The 25,055-nt window shown below is 41.2% G+C and overlaps 1 protein-coding gene and 1 long non-coding RNA gene across 3 annotated transcripts in view; one reads left to right on the top strand and one right to left on the bottom strand.

Moving 5' to 3' along the window:
- Arsj (arylsulfatase J) overlaps positions 1 to 23,142 on the bottom strand; it is a 76,523-nt gene extending 53,381 nt beyond the window's left edge. Inside the window, exon 1 of the mRNA NM_173451.3 lies at positions 21,829 to 23,142. Within this exon, the coding sequence (NP_775627.1) occupies positions 21,829 to 22,220 (392 nt within the window). The 5' untranslated portion in view covers positions 22,221 to 23,142. The remainder of the gene's footprint in view (positions 1 to 21,828) is intronic.
- On the top strand, positions 6,721 to 21,441 carry Gm35408. Of its 2 annotated transcripts, none has more exons than XR_376049.2 (3): positions 6,721 to 6,816; positions 19,387 to 19,457; positions 21,209 to 21,441. It is a non-coding gene; the product is annotated as a predicted gene, 35408 (long non-coding RNA). The 2 variants fall into 2 exon arrangements; XR_376050.3 differs by lacking the exon at positions 6,721 to 6,816 and adding an exon at positions 9,183 to 9,281.
- Positions 23,143 to 25,055: the final 1,913 nt, after the last annotated feature.

Genomic DNA, 25,055 nt, shown 5'->3' with positions numbered 1-25,055 from the left:
TATGCAAAGCACTGCTTGTACTGCCTATTTAACAAGCCTGACTTCTCTTTTCTACCTCAAAAAGAACGATGTAGAGACATAGCTGAGTCAATAGGTCATTGCCCTTAACAACCTGCTGACTTCCAGATAGGCTTCTGTAAGATCTTGCTTACTTGCAGTTCCCCACCTTGTAGCTTTAGGATATAATATGAGGATATAAACTGGACCCATCTTTGAAGCCTTTCAGGACCTGTCCTGGCTTCGGTCCACCTTTACTGCACTCGCCTCGGTATCAGGGTACTTGTCCAGGAAAATTCCCACATCAGGACCACCACTGTATTGAATGCTTCTATGCTTAAGACACTACTTTATAAAAAACAAAACAACAAAAAAAATAGAGTCTAGTGGGCAAGAGATATATAAAAGTAACAACCAGTGTTTAAAAACTATGGTGGTTTCAATATGCTTGGCCCATGAGAAGTGGCACTATTAGCAATGTAGTCTTAATGGAATAGGTGTGGCCTTTTTGGAGCAAGTGTGTAATTGTGTTGGCAGGCTTTGAGATTCCTTAGTGCTCAAGTTCTGTCCAGTGTAGAAGAAAGCCTCCTTCTGGATGCCTTTGGATCAGGATGTAGAACTCTTATGTCCTTCTCCTGTATCATGGCTGCTTGCAGGCTGCCATGCTTTCTGCCATGATGATAATGTACTGAACCTCTGAAACTTATAAGCCAGCCCTAATTAAATGTTGTCCTTTATAAGAGTTGACTTGGTCATCGTGTCTCTTCACAACAATGAAACCCTAAGACAAAAACTAGAGTTGATTTGGTCATTGTGTCTCTTCACAACAATGAAACCCTAAGTCAAAAACTTATGTGCATTCCAGCAATACAAAGTCTCATCCGTGTTATGACTAATGATCATATATGACTTCATGTTTATCTACATGTATGGAAATTAATATATGTAGTTATAATAAATTCCCTTAAACAGTCATAAGATAATTATTTATATATATATATACACAAACACACACAAACACACACACATATATATATACACACATATATACATATATGTATATATATATATATATCTTCAGACTCCATACCTTGATACAAACTAGTTCCTACATTAAAGATTGGTTGCTTTTCTCTGTAGATATGAACTGATACAGGGAACTGGAGAAGAAGACAGACAATGGCTTACATTTTCAAGGTTAAGTAATATTTCAAACAGGCTTCACTTCTGTGGTTCAAATTCACTTTTCTGATTGATTTAACTGCTTAATTTCACTAATCTGTGGGTCCATCTTGAGAACGCCTTCCTTTTGAGCCTTTGACCTGGCTAGTTCCATAGCAGTCACTCTTTCCTGTGCTTTAGGCTAAAGCCCTCACTTGGTTACCACACTTTCTCCTTTTCTAACCCACCAGCATTTTTAAAAACCTAGAGTCAAAGCTTACAGAGTGTATGCGTGGTGCGGTGGCTGGCTGGTTTAATGATCTTCTGTTTGGCAATTTAAAACATAATAAAAATTTCATTATGATCGGAACTCTGAGCAGAACATTTCTTTTTCAGGCAAACATTGTGAAATTAAGTGTTATGCCACCAGTTGCTGTGGGGATTGTGCTGAGTGGCTCGATGGCACATAACCACATCATCCAGTCGTAGACTGCGGGAGAACTAATTTCTGTTCAGGCTCTGTTCAGCATACTCACTCGTTAGCAGTCCAGCCTCTAAACAGACAGGCCGTTTCTTTTTTAAAAAACCTTCTGTTTAATGTTTCAGATGCACAGGCTCAGATGTGGTGACTCATATTCTCAGCACTGAATCATGTAGCCAAATCTGAGTCAGAGCATAAGGGCCGTTGCAGACCTTCAGCTATCTGAACCTGAGGGAAGTATGTAAACTTGTGAATAACTTCCTGGTCTCAGTGGAGACAGAATTTTTTGTCAGAGCAAGAGAGAACCAGTATGAGACGGTTTTCCTGTTTTATCTTTTCTAAACTTAAAAAGATCTATTAGGACAATCTCAGTCCCATTATTACTTCCCTTAAAAAGATCACAGTGGCCACGTGTGGCATTTAAACAATGGCTTTCAAGCAGCTGCTGTATCTTACTTTATGCTAATTCACTGTGGATTTTTAGGCCATTTGGCAACTACAGCCCGCGCAGGATTAACTATTCCATCAGAATGTGTTTACTTGGCAGCGTATTATCACAGGAATTTTCTTTTTCTCTGAAAGATGAGATAAACACATGAAGCCAAATGGCCTTGTTTAGAGTTGTTCTCCACTTCACATTGTGGTTCTCGTGGATCGGGTTAATGTCACGACACCCCATCCCCTAAGCAGAACTTTCTCTGTGAAAGTTTTAGCTTCTCTTGCTTGTATTCCAAGGTTCTGGGGACCCACCATTAAATAGCATTCTAGCCCATTAGCGCAGCTGTTGGTTTGTTCTCAGTTTGTAACATTGTTGCTATTTTTCTTTCACTATTTTAGTTTTCTTCAACAGGTCCCTTTTCATGTTCAGCAGTGCATTCATAGGACTTAAGGAACAAGGAAGCCAGGTTGGAGGGGTGGCTCGGTGGTTAAGCCTGCCCTTTCAGAGGTCTTGAGTTCAATTCCCAACAACCACATGGTGGCTCACAGCCATCAATAATGGGATCTTATACCCTCTTCTGGTGTGTCTGAAGAGAGCAATGGTGTACTCAAATAATTTTTCTTTTTAAATAAAGGAACCAGGAAACCACGATGAGGCGATGGTAAAATAAAAGTGGCAGACAAGGCTATTTTCATACATGTGCATGGCACCTAATTCTTGCCAGACAGGAGAGAGAAGGAGTGAGCATGAGTAACGGATAGTCACAGATAATCAACAAGCCTTTTCCCTTGGAAGAGTTTGCCCATTATCGCCAATGAAGCTTTTGCCACCTCTACCTAGAAGGGAAAATTGGCCCTCGCTTAGCCTTCTCCAGCTCCTTTGCCAGCATGTGTCTCCAAGGTTCCCCTCCAGACCATGCAGTTGCAAAGGCTTTGTGTTGCTGCTACCAGAGGAAACATTAATGATTCATGTGTTTGCTGGTGTGACAAATTTGAAACTGTTCTAAAGTGTATCATTTCATGAATGAAATGAATTCAAAACGGTTTAATTACAAAATGCTATATATAATATAAATATGAAAAAAGATTGTTATTTAACTATCTTATCTTTAATATCTCTATTTAAATGATACTTTGAACAAGTAAAACAAAGACATTTCATAATAAAATACATGTTTAAGAGCCTGGTGTTCTCTGCTTCTGATACTGATGTGTTATCATTTTTACATTTTCTAACTCTTTTTGATGCCTATATCTGGATCATGATTGCAAGCTCAATGTTTCATTCATTTATTGCATTAACTTGGCAACTTCTCTCCCTAAACATTTTTTTTTAAATCCAGAAGATTTGAAACAATGACCCAGGAGTCCTGAAGCCTGGTAGAAGGTCTGCGAATCTGCCTTGGAAGGCAGTGCTCGGGGTTGGGAACCTGCCAGATTCCTTGCTTTCATGTCTGGGCTTTTCTTTCAAAGATGCCATTTGAATGAAAAGTTCCTCAATGGGAAGGAGTCTGTAAATCACAGAACACATGTCAAGTCCAACAAGAGAGTAAGCCAATGTACCTATGGCAGACATACGCAAACCTGCCGACTCCTATAGCGGGAGTGACAGCAGAAGAGTACCGTGTGTACTATGTACTGTGTACTATGTACTGTGTACTGTGTAGCTCCATCTAGGCTGAGGGAGGCCAACAGAAGAGGCCAAGGAGGGGGTGGGGGTCCGAGAAGGTTTCCAAAACTTGAGTGGTAAAATTACACAGACAAGGCAAACCTGCTTGCCCCAAGCTTTACGTTATGATTTAAAATAGTGGGTAGGGAGAAAAGAGAGTGAAGACAGTCAAAGTATATATGACAGATATTAACGAATGTTGTGGGATGCATCGCTCTGGAACTAATAAAATTGTGTGTGTGTGTGTGAGAGAGAGAGAGGGGGGGGTAGGATTTGAAATTGTAAAGTATTCCTTACACTTCACTTCATTGAGGAGACAACTTTATTTTGTATCAGAAAGAGACTACTTGTATTTATTGATTTAAGATCTGTGAAAATGGATATTTGGCCTTACATGTTAGATTAGATAGACCATATATTTTATATATTTTAATTTCAAAATTGGGTATGATAACTAAGAGGAATGTATTGTACGAAATATTTATCTCTATAGACTTACTGTTGTCTGACTAAGTCTTACTAAGACTTACTATAGTCTTACTATTGGCATAACTGATTATTCTTTGGCCCCGAAAGCAACATGTAGAAGACAGCAGTGTTAATCCCAGGCTGGCTCATAGACAGCTCAGCAAGTGCTGTGTCCTGGAGAACAAAGATGAGATCACCATGTGGAAAAGATTTTTCTTTTTTGTTAAGACCATTTTCTAAAAATAAAAGCAAAATGGCACATTTTTAGATATTTCAAAATAAGAAACAAAGGGCATGCCGCAATTCTTCAGAAACAAAACACCCTAAGCTCTCAGAAATAAATCCCTAAAAATTTTGAATATTAAAAGTTCATATATATGTGCCTCTGCACTTGCATGTGTCTGTCTGTGTTGTTAGGGGGGCATTTGACATTAATGCAGTTAATAATCTGAAATCACAGTGCTTTCTTCTTCATGATAGTTTGCTTTTCTCACTGTTGGCCTTTTTGGTAAGGTGGCAGTGGGCTGCTGGGTCCATGGTTGTGGCAGCTGCAGTAGTGTAGCATCTTCACATTTCGGTGGATCAGAAAGCAGGGAGAAGCTAGTGTGCCTTTGTGTGCATCTCTGATGTTAACTCAACCTCCACCAGACAGGCCCCACAGCCTCCCATATGGGTCCCACAGCTTCCGGTACATTTCCACAGTCTCTCATATGGTCCCACAGCCTCCCATATCATCCTGCAGCTTCCCATATGGCCCCACAATCTCCCATATGGCCCCCACAGCCTCCAATACAGCCCCACCAGTTGGAGAGAGAGCACTCAATGACATGAGCTATGAGGGACTTCTCACGTTCCAACCAAGATGCGTGGAGTTTTCTTCTTGGTTCCCTTTCCTCACGTGACTGGCTATGCTGATGTGTAGGATCTGTGACTGTGTGCAGGATTTAGAAAAGAGATGAGGACTGGCAAATTCATGCACTTAATGCTACCCTGGACAAACCCCTTGGTGGCGCCTCTTAGTGATAGTCACCAGTGTAGCTGTGTCTTCTTCTAAAACACTACCGAGTGTCAATGTAAATACTTGATGGAGACATACTGTCCCACCTCTTAATCTTAATTAAAAATAAAAATATGTGTGTGTGGCTGTTACCACTCAAACTATAAAACCTAAAGGAGCCAGGAAAGGCAAGGGAAAAACAAAGGTTATTATTTATTGGTGGCTTTAAAGACTAAAGCAGAATTTTCAGAGATTGCTTTGTGACTGGTTCTAAGTGCTGCTTCAACAACACCTGCTCAGTAAAACCCTGTTTGTTTCCCTCATAACATCTGGCTTTGAAGCTGTCTTTGTGCCTTGCCTAACTTCTGGTTTGGTGGCCATGCCTGCTGGATCTGCTCCACAGTCAATCAGAACTCATCCATTTCCCCATGCCTGTCACCACCATCTTTCACACATCGCAGAGTAAAAGTTTCCAAGGCAGGTCTTCCTATGTAAACCATACCTCTCAATGTATTGCCAGCACAGCTGCTGAAGGACTCCTATAAACCTACCTGAGAACATGGCACTCCTAAGACCCCCAGCATTCTTCTTCTTCCTCTTCTTCTTCTTCTTCTTCTTCTTCTTCTTCTTCTTCTTCTTCTTCTTCTTCTTCTTCTTCTTCTTCTTCTTCTTCTTCCTCCTCCTCCTCCTCCTCCTCCTCCTCCTCCTCCTCCTCCTCCTCCTCCTCCTCCTCCTCCTCCTCTTCTTCTTCTTCTTCTTCTTCTTCTTCTTCTTCTTCTTCTTCTTCTTCTTCTTCTTCTTCTTCTTCTTCTTCTCCTCCCCTTTTTTGTTTTTCGAGACAGGGTTTCTCTGTGTAGTCCTGGCTGTCCTGGAACTCACTTTGCATACCAGGCTGGCCACGAACTCAGAAATCCTCCTGCCCCTGCCTCCCGAGTGCTGGGTAAGGGTGTGTGCCACCACGCCCGGCTTAAGCTCATGCCTTCTTAAGATGGTTTCTGTTACTGACTCCATCTCATGTCTTTTCTTCTGTTCCCCAGCCTCTCTGGTCCATTTGCAGTGTGATCGCCACTGGGTGGTACCTGAGCACACCAGAGATGTTTCTCTCCCAAAGCCTATAGATTTTATGCCCTTCCTTCTAGGAGCAGTTGCATGCAAGGGCATCCCTTATTGTCTGATCTCTGTAACATGTCTGGTCCCAATTTTCTTCCTTCAAGCCTCCTTCCTGCCTTCTTATCTTTTGTAAAGAAGGATGTTACCTCTGCCATACTGTGTTCTTTACTTCAGTGGTTCTTCTTGCATCTGAATAGTTGTATCATCCAAAGAGGGGTCTGCAGATTTTATGGACTTGTCGAGTGTGTTGTAGTGCTCAACAGTGACTGAATGGATGATGAGTGAACAAATGAATGGCGGATGAATTTCAGGGGACTAAATACAAGATCAATTAAAGCAAGGAGCATTAATTCAGGATGTATTAAACTAACCAGCAGTAGAAAGTTGTGGAAAGCCTTATAGTTTAGTTAATACAATCTTCTCTTTTATAGAACTAAGACTGTGCATCAACCTCAGAAGCTTCCTCTACGCAGCTGAGATATTACTGGACTTGTGGTAAGTCAAAATCTACGTCACCTTACTTTGGTCTCAATTTAAAAAACAACAACAACAACAAAAAAAACCCCAAAAATCAAAACAAAACAAATCATCTTATTTCTAATTACTTGTATTTGTTCCCATCTGAGGGAGTGAGGACACTTAGAGTTCTGTTCTTCAAAACAACTCACTCAATTACTTTAGCAGTCCACTGCTCCAGCTGACCCAGTTTTCTTTGGAAGGTCAATAAATGATGGCAGCAAGCTGTCTAGCAAGTTAGGATGGTTGTGACACTTCAGGAAATGATGGCATGTGTAGACACCACGAAACTGTTGAAGGTGAGCTCAATGTCATGGCATAACTGATTCAAGTTCAGAAATAAATATCCATTTTCTTCGAATTGGCATTGTGTTACAAAAGTTCAGAAATGGCAATGTTCCAACTTTTTAACAGTCCAAATGCCTTTAGTTTTATGACTTAGTTCTCAGAAAGTCTATTGCCTTTTTCTCTTATACAAATTGCTTTGTCTAAAGAGGGGCTCTTCCTCTCATTTATTTTATGGGAGATAGAGACTGTGTATGAGATCTGCAAGCAGCTTTCATATTAGAGTATGAAGGGGGAGATGCGAGTTTTCCAGCTTGCTCCTGAGATTTTAAGTCTGTGGCACTGAGAGAGAGCGACACACATACTTCCAGAGAACCTTAGACCAGAGCTCTAGTGCAGGGCCACTCAGCCTGGTCCCCAGAGCTGCTGCTTGTCATCGCCCGCCCGGGATCCTGCTGCAGATGCAGAAGCTCACATTTCACTCACCTTCTGAGAATAAAAACTCTGGGGTGGAAACCAAGGGCTTTAGTTTGAAAGAAAAAGTCCTGCAAGTGATTCCCAGTCCCGTTTACTCCTGCAAATTGTAATTGTTAACACTTTGGTGGTGGTTAGACTCAAACTGGACTTAGAGGACCATGCTTGTAATTTTAGCACTTTGGGAAGGAGGAAGGAAGCACCAGGGTTCAAAGGCATGCTTGCTACAAAGAAACTGTTGAGATCAGCCTAGGCTACATGGCACTATGTCTCAAAGCCAAATAAAACAGAAAGAGGCTGTTAGGATTAACAATGTATTAGGAACTAGATAATTGCTACTTCTAACTAATAACAAAAGTTATAGTCCAAGTACATTTTAATTGTCTAATGAGACCTAAATATGTTCAAATTTCAAGTCATTAGAGTAATGATAAAATATTAACACATTTCATCTTTCACTATGAGAAGGTAAACTAATATTGCCATTTTAAATTTATATATGGAACAAATCAAAATGAGAACTAATTTAAACTAAACAAACTTGAATGGAGAAGCCAGTTATAAAATGTAGTTTCAAATAATTACAATTATTTCCCTACAGTTGTTTACTGGAGGAAACACATAAACATCACACAGACACACACACACACACACACACACACACACACACACACACACACACCACTCACACAACACACAGAGACACAAATAGGGGCACACACCACTACCATGACCATTATCAATAACTAGATCAGAAGCCATTACCAACATATCAATGTCCCCTTTCAAAGATAGCATCGTATCTTATTTGTTTAGCAAAGATGGCTGCTTTTACAGTTGTCTTGGGTTCAGTTCTCAGTACCCATATGGTGGCTCACAACCTTCTGTAACTCCAGTATCAGGGCTTTCAGTGCCCTCTTCTGGTCTCTGTGGGCACGAGGCATACAAATGGTGTGAAGTCATATATGCAAGTAAAATGTTCATATGCATAAAAATTTAAAACCTTTGTAAACGACAAGTTTTAAACCAGACTATCCCTGTTAAAATTTAGGTAATTTTTTAATATACATAAAAAAAAAGAAACCAAAACCAAAAAACACAATAAAGTCTCTAAGTCTCAGGGTAAGGTCAAATATCAACACAAATACTAACATTTAAAAAAAATGTCCTGTCACAGAGCTATTCGTGTGATTCAGTACAGCTAGTGAATATACATTTATTGTGAGTCTGTTTCACAACAAATATTATCTATAGAATTACTAAAACATGTTCTTTGTGGAAATGACCAAAACAAGTTTACATAGGATCATATATGACTGGTCCTGTTTGCAGGGATTCACATACACAGTCCTACTTCATTCTCTCAATAAGTCCCATAGATAGGTTATTGTATTTGTTTTCCATGGGAAATCTGATACATAAATGCATGCACCCTACACCTTACCAACTCGTTTCTCCTCTCTTTATGTCTCCATCCCCATCCTCTCATATGCAGGTGCTTGTGTTTATTTGGAGATAGTGTTTCACCATAGAGGCCAGACTGGCCTTGAAGTCATGATTCTCCTGGCTCAGTAACTAGAAAACTGGATTTATACATGCACCCCATGCGCAGACATTTTAGATGAGACTGTAAAGATGTTATAATTTAGTGGATTATTGCATATTTGGGGATTAGGAGGAAAAAGGTACGTATTGGTAACATTTTACAATAATTGAATGTAGTAGTCACTGTAGGAACAAAAATGATGTACTCAGCTCCATTTTGCCTGGTGCAGAGTGAGAAAGTAGTCAGAAACCCATGGAAAAGGAGATGAAAGCAGTGGAAGATTTGCAGCCATAGGATGGGGTTTTCCCAGAGAAGAATGTGGAATAGCCCTGCAAGGAAGAAAACCAGGGAAGGGTAAAGATCCCTGTGAGAAACAGCTAGGATCTTGTCAGTGATGATCACGAGTGGATAAGTGTGTGTGTGTGTGTGTGTGTGTGTGTGTGTGTGTGTGCTGAGTCAGATTCTGTAGGTTTTCAGTTGGAATTAGAAACTGGATTACAGCCTTCAGAGAACAGGAACTAAAAATATTAGCTGTCAGGACTTGTGCAGTGTTGTGGGAATTTCACTCCGGTTCTTTGTAGAGATGGATTTTGATGCTACAAGCACAGTCCTTTACAAGTTATTGAAATGATGGCTACCTACAAATATGAAGCCTACCTACATTTATGGGTTAATTTAAAACTAGTTTTGGTGCCCCTACTGAATGTGTCAACTCTGCAGCAAGATGGTGTTCAAAGCTGAATAGGATGCCTACATGTCTGCATATCATCTACATATCCATATATACATATATAAATATACACATATGTACATATCCATATTTTTATATACTCATATGTCTATATATGTATATATCCATATATCTATAGATATCTCTCTATATAGATCTATATATGATGTAGGATGTATATTTATATATTTTATTTAATTAAGAAAACGTTCTAAAATAAATAAAATAAATGATTAAATAAAGCTGAAGATATCAGCCTTTTCTACTACCTGTTTTCAATACTACTCACTTAGCTTCATATTTGTAATATTATTGTTCAAATATTTCCCTTATCCTAGACTTAGCAGGCTACCAGCAGGCTCTGCCCATCTTAACAACCAGCAATGGATACAATCCTCAAATGTAGAGGCTTCGGACATCCTACTCCTGTCACCTTGTGGACACCTCAGACCTAATGTTACATGGAAAGTCTGGAAAAACAAAATACACAAAAATAAAAACATACAGACTTTAACTTTAACATTGCTTATTGACACTGAAATTAGAAAAGCAAGATAATTGCATTAATGGAAAACTTTTTACAAAACACATGAAGTAAAATAGAAGCACACCATGTTATCTCTTCCTCTTCTTCCCTCTAGCCTCTTCTAGATTCCCTCTCTCCAACCCATCCCATGCCTCCACTCTCAGATTAATATCATCCCTTTTCTATGATTATTATTGGTAAACACATACATATGTGTGTATGAATATGTATTCATCATTATGTAATTACTATCTGCTCTCTAAACAGAACACCATTAGCACAGGCCCTAAGAACAACAGTTAATAAATGAGTGGTCCCTTATGAAACTGAAAAGCTCCTGTATGGCAAAGGTCACTGCTATTCAGAAAAAAGCAGCAAGGCTGCAAAATGGGAAAATATTTTTACCAAACACTCATCCATCAGAGTAGGAATATCCAAACTACATAAAGAGATAAAAAAACAAAACAAAACAAACAAACAGACAAAAAACCCCTCGGACATCAAGAAAACAACCCTCCCCCCCCCCCCCCCCCAGAGCTCGTGTCTCTAGCTGCATATGTATCAGATGATTACCTAGTCGGCCATCATTGGGAAGAGAGGCCCATTGGTCTTGCAAACTTTATATGCTTCAGTACAGGGGAACGCCAGGGCCAAGAAGTGGGAGTGGGGGGGAGGGTATGGGGGACTTTTGGGATAGCATTGGAATTGTAAATGAAGAAAATACCTAATTAAAAAAAAGAAAAAAAAACAATTAAAATGGGGGTACAGATCAAAACAGAGTATTCTCAAAAGAGGAAACACAGTCAACAGGAAATGCAAATCAAAACTACTTTGAGATTTCATCTTATACCATTTTAGAATGGCCAAGGTCAACAAATAAGAGACAACTCATGCTGGAGAGGCTATGGGGTAAGGAGACCATTAATCTATTGCTGGTGAGAGTACAAACTTGTAAACCACTATGGAAATCAGTGTTGCAGTTCCTTAGGAAATGGGGAATAGATCTACCCCAAAATTCAGCTACATCATTCTTGGGTGTATGCCTAAAGGACTCTCTACTCTACAACAGAGACACTTACTTAACCATGCACATTGCTGCTCTATTCACAGTAGCCAGAAGTTGGAAACAGACGAGATGATAGTCAATGGATGAATTGACAAAGAAAATGTGCTAAATTTACTCAGCTCTCATTGAATTGAAATTTGCTGGTAAATGAATGGAATTAAGAAAAATTATCCTAAGTAAATTAGCTTAAGTCCAAAAGAGACAAATGTGGTATATTCATTTATATGTGGATGTTAGCTGTTAAGTCTAAGATAATGAAGTCACAATCCATCTAATCACAGAGGTTAGGAATACAGTAACTCTCATAGATGGGTGTGGGTGAGGGTAGGAGTGGGAAGACCAAGTGAAGAGGAGGAGGTGAGAGGGGGTTAAGGGAAGGAATCCAGAGAGGAACATCTAATACTAAGAGCCATTTGAGGCGTCATATGGAAACCTAAGACTAGTAGCCTCCTAAAATATATACATATTTGAAAGAGTTCTAAGTGGAATCACTAAATAATAGTGAAACAGAGACCTGACTGGACATTTCTCATCACCAAATGAAGGCCCCACTCCTGGGAATGGGTTACACCCAATTGAGCTGTTGGCCAAAAGAGCCCCAATGAGAACCCTAAAACTACCCAGGTTACTGCTGAGACTAATTACCCCCCCCCCCTTTTTTTCTTTCCACAAACTGCTGGTAAGGCCTTGTTGCTGAAGATAACAACCACACAGTTCACTGAACACAGAGAAGCCAAGCTTGTTCCTACCTAGAGACTTCACATCTGTGGATTAGTGTTCATGGTACTGGACCATGATTTGCCTGCTTCCAAAGGAGAAACATTAACACCAACCCAGCCACAACCTTTTCTGTCTACAATAGTGAACCGCATGCAACATGCATTAGCGCGATGGTGGCACAATATTTGTGAAATGAAGTAACCAATTTTTGATTGGATTGAGGCCCACTGAATGAGGTAGAACCCATCCCTAATGCTGCACAGATGGCAAGAGCCTGAACACAGACATCTCAGGGATCTAGGGGAAGCCAAACACTACTGTTCTGCTAAAGAAGCACAGCAATAAAATGACTCCTAACGATATTCTTCTACATCCATAGGTCACCGTCTTGGTAGCCACCATCCATGACGTCTCCTCTTGCAGTAGATATCAACTGATATGGAGACCCAGAGTTAGACAATGTGCAGAGAGGGAGAGACCTTGGAACACTCAGTCCTTAATAGCATGTCTCCATCAATTCTTCCCCTCTCAGGGTTCAGGGAGCTCTAGGACAGAGGAGGTAAAAAGATTATAAGAGTAGGATGGAATGGAGGACCTAAGCAACTAAGGCCTTCTAAATACCACAGGACAGGCACACATATAAACTCCCGGGGAGGGTGGCAGCATGTGTACATCCTTCACTGGTCTGGGTCTGAGGGGGTGACATTCACTGAGATGAGAAGTGGACACAAACTCCCATCCCTAACACAGAAGCTCTCTTCAGTTGATAACTTCAGTTGATAAATGAAATATTACTTTTTCTCCAGTGGAGTGTTTCTGGATACATAAACCACATTTAAGGGCCCCATGCCTAACTGTACATGACCAACACAAAATGAACTCACTAGTACTTCTAGAGTTCCTTTGTTTCATAATGATTTGTCGGGTTTTTTGTTTCCTCTTTTTTTCCCCTTTCAGGTCCTGTGTGTGTGTGTGTGTGTGTGTGTGTGTGTGCACTGTGTGTATATAGTGGTTTCCAGTTTTGCATTTCTGTGTGTGAAAGTTTGCATCTCTGCATGTACATGTATTATGTGAACTTTTTCCTTTAGCTCTTTTCCTTGTCTTTGTTTTAATTTTGTATATTATTACTATTTTTCTCATTAGTTTCCTGATGAGAAGAAAGGATATGGATTTGGGTGGGCAGGAAGTTGAGGATCTGAGAGGAGCTGGGGGAGGGGGAACAGTAATCAGAATATATTTTATTAAAAATCTGTTTTCAATTAAAACACATTCTGGGTCATTTCTACCCGATCACACTGCCTAACAGAGGGAAATAAATAATTGTTTATCCAACTATTCCTTCTTTCATTCGTCACATGTTTTCCTAGCACCTATGAGTACAGAGCTCCCGGCTGGGGGCTGTGAAATTTATGGAGTTGTAAATCAGAGCCTTGTTCCTCAAGGGGCCAGCAAGAGAGGTAAAAGGCTTCCTAAGAGCTATGAAGGAGTGGAAAATCATGCCTAATACGACAGTTATAGAACAAGTTGTGAAAGGTCACTGTTAAGATAAATTATTTCTGGCTGAGGAATCATGGGAAGCTGTAGGAGGAATGTGGTGTTTTTGCTGAATCTTAACGAGTGGTTGGCATTTGGGCAAACAGTGAAAAGGTGTAAACCCTAGAAGTGAAGCAGATTGGGACCTAGATGGACAGGTCCTAGAAACTGAGCCATTCACCCCAGCCTCTGAAGTTTGCAAGGCTGAAGAAGCTGCTTGGAGACTGGAGACTGGAGTAAGCTGTGCTTCTAGTCTACGCTGGAGGCAGAAAGTACTGAAGAGAGCTATGAGGGAGACTTACAGTTCACGCTGAAATACACACTCTCCAGTTTAGAAGCTCGGCGATCACAGCTAGTTTATATAACTCCCCTGAAATTTTAATAGTCTATCCATAAAATGAGAACATTTGTTAAATATTTTATTAATATTTTCAAATATTGGGTGTGAAGATTAAAAGGCAGGATGCTTGAAAAGAAGAGAAAAAAAGCACACGAAAGCCCTCAGAGAAAATTAATTTCTTTTCTCATTTCTGGTACATTGGGGACCCAAGGGTGCTGTTTGCCAAAGGGGCTCTTGTGATGAGGCTTATGGTTTAGTAAAGCAAATGCATGGGATGAATTGGAGAGAAAGGGGGTAAAGGCTAGAGGATGAGAGGCAGGAAGGTTTCCTTCTTCTCTTAATTACAATAGAGCACATAGAGAACTCGATGCCGCAAAGAAACACCACAGCTGGGAATGTTTAATATCTAGACTATTAAAAGAACATTTCATCAAACTAATTATATCATAGTAAAATACCTACAGGGTGAGATGAAATCAAAATTATCTGTAGAATTTTGCTTTTTTTTTTTTTTTTTTTTTTTTTTAGTTGTTAGCCCTCTGCAGCTGGATACCTTTCCACCTTCTGGAATAGCACTTTATGAAACTTATTGGTATTACCTGGACAGATGTTTATTGAAGGAGCTGAAGAGGTCTGCAACCCTATAGGAGGAACAACAATATGAACTAACCAGTACCTCCAGAGCTGGTGTCTCTAGCAGCATATGTAGCAGAGGATGGCCTAGTCAGCCATCACTGGGAAGAGAGGCCCCTTGGTATTGCAAACTTTATATGCCCCAGTACAGGGGAACACCAGGGCCAAGAAGCAGGATTTGGTGGGTAGGGGAGCAGGGCGGGGGGAGGTATAGAAAATTTCAGGATAGCATTTGAAATGTATATAAAGAAAATATCTAATAAAATATTATAAAATTAAAAAATATGGATGAGCCTAATTTTAAATGATTCTTTTGAGGTTCATTTAAAATTAGGCACTTCGATCATCAAGGTGGGCCTCTAGCCTAACTAACCAGCAGTTCAACTATCAGGTAATCCAAAAGTCAAGTACGAATAAGCAGCTATCTGCTGGATGGCTTTGGCTTTGGGCTTTCCTTTATGGATTGTCTATGAGGTTCAAAAGCCACTCTCCACTTGTTATAATCACTTTCCAATGATGAAATAAGGCTTGAAGAAGATTCTCATTTCTTATTGACTGATATTCATAAACATTTATATTTTCACACATGTCTAAGCATTAGATAAATATCTGTGAAAGCAAGGAGCGAATATACTGAGCATTCTCAGGAGTATAGAATACTACTTAGAACTAGGGCTTTAATCAAGTAGGATTAATAAGCATTTTAGTAAGAGTGGGAATCAAACATGATCTTGATGTTGACTATATAAGTTGATAGGAAATGTGTGTGTGTGTGTGTGTGTGTGTGTGTGAGAGAGAGAGAGAGAGAGAGAGAGAGAGAGAGAGAGAGAGAGAGAGAGAGACAGAGAGACAGAGAGACAGAGAGACAGAGAGAGAATCTTTTGTGAACTGTGTAAAAGTATTCACCTGTCAATAAAATGCTGATTGGCCAATGAGCTGAGGCAGGATTAGAAGGTGGAACTACCAGCAGGCAGGGAGATTTCTGGGACAGAGTCAGGCAGAGATTCACCTCAGACTCTGAGGAAGAATCAGACACATGAAACTGAGAAGAAGGCAACCAGCCATGTACACGCTCAGAAGAGAATAAACTGGATTATTGAGATATGTATGAACTAGTCAGGATCAGATCCAAAGCTATCGGCCTAAGTGTTTATTCATATACAAGAAGTCTCAGGGTTGTTATTTCTGGGAACAAGTGGATGGTAGAAAAACACAAGGTTGCAGATGGCAGCAACACTCTCTCTCTCTCTCTCTCTCTCTCTCTCTCTCTCTCTCTCTCTCTCTCTCTCTCTGTGTGTGTGTGTGTGTGTGTGTAGATGAGGCCATACAATGAACTAATTAAATCTGTTTCCCTAAGCTTCCTCTTGTCATTTTATGATGAAAATGACTACAAAATTCAGTTGCCTTTCCAGGGTTTCTGATGCTAGTGCAGTTGATAAATCTCCCAAAGACACACCCTAGCTCTGGAGCCCTTGGCAAGCCTGCAGAGAAGCTCTTTGGATCCCCATCCACTGGGATGAATTGAAAGCCCTAGAGCTCTTGGCTATGCATACAGCTGTGCAGTGTGACTTCAGTGATACATGACAGACACTTGGAAGGCTCAACTTTATCCATCTGCACAGGGAGACTGTCATTAAAGCCAAACTCTTGGAGTTTCCTAAGAAAGCTACTGAGGGGAGAAAAATCTCATCATAATTTTGGTGCTTTGTGTAAATCTCTACCATAATTCAAGTCTTCCCAACATATCTGCCTTGGCTCTGATTCTAACCTCTATGTTTCTTCATGTTCGCCATTTTTATTCAATTTCCATCCTTACTCACCAGTCCTTTCTAAAATGCCTTCGATTATTGACAGTTTGCTCTGTAGAAATCCCTCTTGACATTAGCATGGCCCTGGGCCTTCCCAGTTTTCACTCTAATCATTATTGTCTATCCCTGCTTTACTCTCTGCCCTGGGCTGGTTCTTTACTCCCCTCCACTTCCCAAACTCTGAGGCTGGAGAGGTAGGCATCTTCTTAGTTCCTCGTTACACTTCTATCTGTCAAAAGCTCAGTCCCTTTAGAAAGCAGCAGTTCAGAGCAGACTCACAGTCTTTTAGCTAATTCCAGCCTCCATTAGACAGAGACCATCCCTGTCCCTGCACTAGATTACCTTCCTCTTCATTATGGTTGTTCTCGTAATTCTCAATGACCTCACGTGCGCACAAACACAGTGTCCAGCACTCCATCTTAACTGCTTCACTCCTAAAGATCTCACCCTCGGTCTCACTTCCACCCTACTTCTCTATCATCTGTAAACATCGGAGTACTTGGAATTTTGCTGCAGTATGAGATTTTCAGTGACCATACGGTCTAGGCATGGGTAGTATTTCCACTAATTCCCATCCTTTCTCTTAGACTACTCACTGGTGCCCATCCAGAAAATCAGTCCATATTCTGTCCAAACATAAACTCCCTGCACTTCTTTTTCTTTCCACATTCAAGTCTATGATCAGTCACTGTGTCCTTTTGGAAACTCCTAAATCTGCTTAATTCCAGTTCTGCAACCCAGGTGCTTCTCCATACAGCATCTGAGCATAGCTGGGTAGACACGAGTATCCTGATCCCATCATATCTGAGCCCACAAAGCTCAGGTGAGTTTCAGGAGTGACAGCTTTCTGTCTGCATGTCCCTGCTCAATTCACTTTCCCACTCCCTTAGAAAGCATTTTACATCCACTCTTTCAAACACCTAGAGTTTAATTCTCAGTGGCTGATCTCACTTTTTATGTTATTTGGTAAGTAGAAAGATTCCAAAGGGAATGCCTTCATACTCCCCAAATCAAATCTTCCAATCTATTTGTGCTTCATAATTGTCTTCATTACTATTGTAGTGAACGAAGTGGTAAAGAACAGTCCAGGATATCTTGAGAAACGATGAGGAGGATTTACATTCTAGACATAAATATTTGTCATACAACTATGTTTAAGAGGTGGCCCCATTGGAAAAGAGGAAAGTTATGAGAACAGAAGAGTCAAGAAATGGACCACATGGAGCAGCGTTGATGAAGATGATTCTGCAATGCTATGGAGAGAGTGGTCTTAGAGCACACATTCTCTCTCTGTCTCTCTCTGTGTTTTCAGGCATGTGTGTGACACAGCATGCATGCCCATGCCATGACATGCTGGTGGAGATCAGAGAACCATTCTTGGGAGCCCTTTGGGACTCAGTTCTCTCCTGCCACCTTGTGGGTTCTGCTGATTGAGCTCAGATTGTCAGGCCAAATGGGCAGATACAGGAAAATGAAAACTCTGGGACTCTGATTTAATGCTACATCAAAAATGAATTCCAGTTGATCTAACATAAAAACAGAGCAATAAAACATTTAGGAGGAAAAGCCCATTATGATGATATGGTATAGGTAAGACTATCTTAAATAAGCACAGGAAGGCAAAGAACATAATTTGAATGGCAATAAAGTTAAAACCAAGTCATTAAAAAAACACATTAGTGTAAGAGTTGAAAAGAAGTGAAGGATTTGTGCAATACAGACATCTGACAAAGGAAGAGATTATATAATTATCACACTCCATCAAAAAAAAATAGTCACCTAAATAGAAAGTAGGATGACTGTTTACATCAACACTAAGCAAAATACATTTGACATTATCAGGTTGTATGAAAATGCAAAATTGAATCAGGACAGGCATAGCATACCAATGTACAGTGACTATACCAAATGTTGGCATAGGGGGAGTTTTCCCACACAGTTGCAGCCCAAGTCCAGAAGTGTTGCTTTGGGAACTGTTGGACAGTATCTACAAAAGGTGAACACATATATGCCTGCATCTCAGCAGTTCTATTTGATGAACATACAAGAGGAATGTAAAGAGATGCTCATCAAAGCACAAACAGGTATGCTTATGGCAGCATTTGAAGAATAGTATCAAACTGGAAACCACCAACATCCTCCACAGTATAATGGATAAACAAACTGCAGCACATATTTAACACAGAACAACAGGCAGGATCCCACAATGAGATTCAACAAATTGCATCAATAGGCAACAATATGGAAAAAAAACATAATAGTAAAAGCCAGACTTACTGTGAGATAAATTAAATCCAGAATGCCAATCTTTCCTTAAGTCTTCAAAACCGCATGCCTAACACTTGCAAAGCCTATAATTCTTTAGGAAGCTATGATTATGTTCTTCTTAAAGAATATGTGCTGTTGTTTCTCTGTGCCACCACTTGGAATACCTCCTTAAGAATAGTAAAGTTACCTTGACATTGATTGAACACAGACAGCCACTTTCTCAATTAATGCTTATGTCATCAGATGAACCATGAACTTCCATTGATCACACTGCATCATTACCTCTCTTGGACTCTTACCAAATCTATATAAAACAGGAACAACAGTAGCTGCTCTATTACAGAACTGTTATGAGAATCCAACAGCGATAGCTCTACAGGTACTTGCATTTAATACAGATGCTTTTAATTAGCCATAAATAGGGATATCATCAGAAAACCCTGACATGCTCAAAAAATTACTTCTGATTTCAGGACACCTCCTCCCCATAGCTGCTGAAGCTGAATGGTGGATAGGTCAGCAAATTTATATTTTGACTGGCATTTGAAGTGATTCATTCTGCACACATGAGTTTGAGGACTACCACCTACTGACCAGATTTTCTCAATTGTTCTTCACAGTTTTCATGGAGCAGTCTGCATGCAGTGAATACTTCCGGACAGGATGACTGCTATTCAGTGTTACCAGAGTGGTATGTTGCAAATTATAAAAGGAATTTGTTACAAATCTGTGTAGCATAAAAAGAAAGTTTCACGTTTTGACTGCAGGAAAATATGAAAGGGGCTGTTGTTGTGTTAGTAGTATCAAAAGCCAATTCAGCTCCAGCCATTAGACTCTTCTCAACTCAGGCATTTGACTCCTCTCATAACCTATCCCACTGGGACTTATATTGCTTCCTTTCTCCAGCCCCCTTTAGAGAATGCAGTAGGCACAGACTTTTTCTCACAGACAGGATAAGTACCATATTCTCTGTGCCTGAAGTATTCGTGTTAAGCTCATAACTAGACAGTCATGACCACTTTCATTCTTACATCTGTATTCATTTATAAGAAAGTCCCAGGGAAAATGTCAAGTAAGACATCTCCCATTGCTTAACTCAAGTAGAAGTTTGTCTGAAATCACAGTAGCTACTTGAACTATTTTTGGTCTATGAAACAATTATGTGACTTATTTCACAGGACCAAAATTTTAGGGGCAAGCAACATCTTCCCATTGGATGTTTGATTGCACCGACAATACTGAGTCAGTCTCTTGTTAAAAAGGAAAACAAAACAAACAAACAAACAAACAAAAAAACCAAAAACAGAAACAAAACAAAAAACCAGGAGTTATTTCTGCCTCCATTTGTTCCATCTAATTACGTAAACTTAAAGGTAAAAAGATAAAGGTAGGATAGATATCCTATCTGTTTAAGGTGTTTCCAAATGTCCTCTTTCAGTACAAAGATTATTTTACGTACTTTATTATGGAAAGGAAGTTCATGAACTCAGTTTAATTTTTTTCAACTACTGTTTCAACTCTGTGAAAACCTGAATTCCTTAAATCCACTGAAGTATCTTTAAGTATCTTTAAGACATGCTCACTTCATTAGTTAAGGAAAAGGATGGTTGGGAATAGAGGTGAAGAACTTAATACTAGGCCACTAGATGGGCTTGTTTTCCAGACAATTGTAATTGTTGCTGTATAAATCTCAAACACTCTTGACTTTGTGATGCAATGATTAACCCTGAAGAAGAATCTGGACACAAAGACCTGTCCTTCTTCCTTTGTCCCCTCTTTTTCCTCCTCTTCTTTTTCTTCTCCCCTTTACATTTTTCACATTGGCTTGGTTTTTGGACTTTTGAGACGGGCCCTTACTTTGTCACTCTGGCTGACCAGGGACTCACTATGTAGACTAGGCTGACATCTGACTCACAGAGATCCTCCTGCCTCTGCTTCCTGAGTGCTGGGGTTAAAGGTGTGCACCATCATACTCTGTTCTCCACCTCTTCTTGCTAATACTGGAAGAAATTATTTTCTGGCAGTGAAGGTAAATTTTGACAGTTTGCTAAGCAGTGGAAATTATGCTGTAAGCAAGACAGAGGTTTCTACAAAACACCGTAGTCGTAATTTTTCCAGACTGGTTACTGGCGACCCTTACAAGGTCCAATTCCAAGAACAACTGCACTTGAAGCAAGGGTTCTCTGTCCTGAAGCCAAAATCACAAGGCACATAGATTAAAGCCATCAACTGTTCAGGAGTAGCTTGACCCCTTGACCCCTCTGCTTTGCTTTCCAAATGGAATTTGCACCATGAAAATAAGTTACAATCACGTATAGTCTGACAAAGTAAAAATAGAAAAATGCATGAACACCTTAAGGAGATGAGCCATTTAGCAAACTATTGACAACATTTCTTCGTCCCCTGAGCTGCATGAGTAACTCAGAACCCTTCCCCACACAGGAGGAGGAGCAGCAGCAGCAACAGCAAATCCCACGGAACCCACGGCATTTTGAGAACTGCCTTGGCAGACAAGTACAACACCATGAGAGGAAAGCACCCAACAAAGATGGAGGCAGAATTCTATCCCACACCCGTCATATTCTGTGTCACCTTTCCTGCTTTTGTGACCTCTGCTCTCTCTGTGATGACCTGGGGTTTCAAACATTCAATCCCTAAATTTTGTGACAAACTAAGAGTTGTAAGTGGCATTTTTTTTTCCTCTGTGGATTCTGTTCTGATACCTGAAATGGAATGTGAATGCGCTTGACAATCAAAACAGATTGGGAAGTAGCAACCACGGAGGTCTCTGGTTGATGGACGAGTGTAAAAATACTGACACCATTCAAAAGCTCACAGCTGGCTGTCAGGGAAAGGAAAGGGAGGAGATTAGGGCCGGGGTATTGACACTAATGCGAGGGGCTGTTCATTCATTCATTCATTCATTCATTCATTCATGCATTCTCTTGTTCATTCATTGGATTGTTTCCCACATACTTTTAGATCCTCTCTTAAATTAGAAACCAGTTTTAAATAAAGGCCTAAGAGTTTTCCAAGTAATACATAAAAGTGGTAACACTTACTTTCCGGTAATAAACTGGCTCCTGGACGGTGTGCAAATAGGCTGGACATAGTAGTTCTCTAGCTTAACTCCTTCTGCAGCGAGTTTATCAAGGGTGGGCGTCTTTATCTCAGATCCGTGGTAACCCACATCTCTAAATCCCTGATCATCAGCTAAGATAAAAATGAGATGGGGCTGGGAGGTGCCTGCTGTGCCTGCTTCAGGTCTCTCATCAACTTGAGCTTTTAGGGACCCCTCCTCTTCTAAGTCCTGGCCCCAGCACAGGTAGCCATAGGTGAGCAGGCTGAGGACCGAGAAGCCTGCCAGGGCACCCATCGCTAAGAACTTTCCAGACCAGGCCCAGGCCTGTGGAGATAGCGGAGGCAGAGGCTCCGCACTGTCCCTGGGGGCCATTCACTCTGGTCCCACAGGAGACTCCACAAGCAGAACCCTGCCCCCTTTGCTGCTGCTGGTCCACTCATACATGCGAAGGGGTAGAGACAGCTGAAGGAAGGCTGCGAGGGAATCCTGCTCCCTTCCCCAGATGCCACCACTTCCCACAACTTCAATCCTCTGGAGGTAACGGTTTAACTCATGAACATTGGAAAAACTAGAAGGGAGCAGATGTCCTCTTCACTGACTTGCAGTTCTTTACTTTTCAATTTTTCTTTTACCTCCTAACATCACCCGGCAGCTTGCAGGAAAGAAAAAAAAAGTTAGCATCTTCACCCAAAAGTTCTCACGAAGAAATAATAAAAATAATAAAGGACAAGAAAGGGACTGAGAGCCACACAGGACAGGAACGTCTGGCAGTCATATCATCCTCCACATCTTCGGGGAGCAGGACTGTGTCCATGCGCAGGCAAGCACCAGGCGTGGTGGGACTGACATCGGTCCAGCGTTCCAGGCACCCGGGAAGCCTTGCCAAGTTGCCCCAAGGAACCCCTTGCTTATGGATGAATGACAGGCTGAGCCGAGGGGACCTTCTTCCTGCTGGCCGCTACTCCTACCTTTTCAAGGCTAGTTCCCCATTTTCCGCTGAGCGTTTGTCAATCTTCTTGACCCCTCTCCGGGCCCCCGAAGTGAGAAAGGATCCTGCCCCAGCCGGCCTCCTCTTCAGCAATTCCTTCTCTACCCCGAAGCGCTTGGGGACATTCACAGAGTCCTGGGCGGCGATCGCAGAGCGCACGTGTCCCCTGTGGGTGCTGCAGCTGCTCCAGCGTGCCCTTGGGTGGCTGACTTAGTTCTAGCCATCTGTGCTTTCCTCCTCTGTTCGCCAGGCAGTCGCAGCCGGAGATCCATGCTTGCTGGTTGAGGGCGGGCCCAGGCCGGGGAGGCGCTGGCTCTCCGCCCTCCTTTCTGCGAGGAAAAGGATGGACCCGAGAAGGGCGGCTTTGCTGCGGGGCGGCTCCCTGGGGTCCCCAGTGAGACTCCTCAGTGCAGGTGAAAGACCATCTTTCTGTGGGTCTGCCCATAGACGATGCCCCTTGTCCATCCCGAAACGTTGGAAGCTACTGGAGCGAGTGAGAAGAGAGCAGGAGAATCAACAGATGGCACAGAACACTCTGTGGCTGGTTTTCCTTCATTGCTCAACTACTGCACCCCCCCCCCTTCCACCCGCCACCCATTCCCATCCCTCCCTGGCTTTGCCGTTTCTTTTCTTTTCTCTTTATTTTTACTGACAGCCACAAGTGCAACTTTTAAACTAGTACTTTTTCTGTCAACAGTTGACTTTTCCGGTCTCATCACTCTCTTCCTTAGTGAAGATGTTAAGAATGTAGGCTTTCTGCCTCTCTCCAAACTTGGTTTTTCCCGCCAAGAATGTAGAAAGAGAGGAAGGTTACACCCCGAAGAAGGAAGCCCATCTGTCGCATAGTGTCGAGTCAGCGATTCATGCGCTAACCTGGAACTTACTACATACCTGATGGTAACTCTGAGCATCTGATGCTCCTGTCTCCACTTCCCCAGACTGTAAGATTTCTCGAAGCCAGGTTCATATAGTGTTGAGTGAACACACACACACACACACACACACACACACACACACACACACACCCTCGGCGTACTGTCATATAATGTTGAGTCAACCCCATGCCATCTGCCAGCTGAGCTCTGCCTCCAGCCTTTGGATTTGTTTTGTAGTGAACATAATATCACCGTGTATTCTCTTCTCATTCCTCCCCTCTCTCTCCCTTTCTCTCTTTCCATTTATATCTCCTTTCTTTTGTTTCTCTCCTCTCCCTACAATAAAAGATTGCTTTCACTGAGAAAACATACTTTATTTTTTACCATAGTTAGAACCGTTTAAAACACTGCCCAGAGGCAGGATCTTTATAGAAGAGGCATCAATGCCAAAAGCGGTGTATATATATGTTATTCCCAATGTTTTCAACACTTTCTTACTGAACACCTAGTATAGCCTGGCATACAACATGCAAGATTCAATTAATGACTAAGTCATAATTCCAAGTTTCATTTAGCTGTTACTTTTAATTCCCTTCTGCTATTACACAGTTCCTGTCAACTTTGCAGGCAAACTTGGTGAAATGGAAACTTAAACTGGGAGACAGAATGCTGTTTCATGCAGCTAATTTTGCCAACATGAGCAGGCAGTGGCTTATTCTGGCTGCTTCCAGGAGAGACGTTGAGATTTAGAAGACATGCTTAGAATTGAGAGTAACAACTCTCTAAGTTTAAATTTCCAAACATTTAAAAAGAGTCAGTTCTACTGGGAGATTAAAAGCACAGAGAGGTAGGGATTCCGACTTCACTGGTCTAGTGGGGTGGGTGCTGGAGTGGAAAAGATGTACACACTCCAACAGACCCAGCTATTTTCAGTTGGAGAGCTAATGAGTAACATGGCAGGAGGGTCGTCTGTGTTTCCATGTGACAATAACAAGCATTTCCAATTTAGATTTTTGGCAAGAATTTTCTTTAAGCCAACATTTATGCAATACTTCCTGTGAGCTAACCATTGTACCCTAAACATGGACACACTTATGCATGCTCAAGTACCTCTTATACTTCATTATTCTAGACTAGCCCCGAGGAACATTGTTCCACTTGATAACAGTGGATGAGATGGGCCAGTAATAGCAGTGGAAGCAAGGAGTGAACTAAATTAGGATGTCTGGACTCTGGTAGACCCTCTACTATGGTGGAGAAGAAAGATCTCACTCAACCAAAACCTTCAGGCCCCAAGTGTTACTGTGAGAAGACATTCTGGAGAAGACAAAAACAAGGAAATTA

This window comes from Mus musculus, chromosome 3 (assembly GCF_000001635.26).
Source record: "Mus musculus strain C57BL/6J chromosome 3, GRCm38.p6 C57BL/6J".
In the NCBI taxonomy this organism is placed as follows: Eukaryota; Metazoa; Chordata; class Mammalia; order Rodentia; family Muridae; genus Mus; species Mus musculus.
The sequence above is the reverse complement of the archived record's forward strand: the minus strand, read 5'-3'. Positions and strand labels throughout refer to the sequence as shown.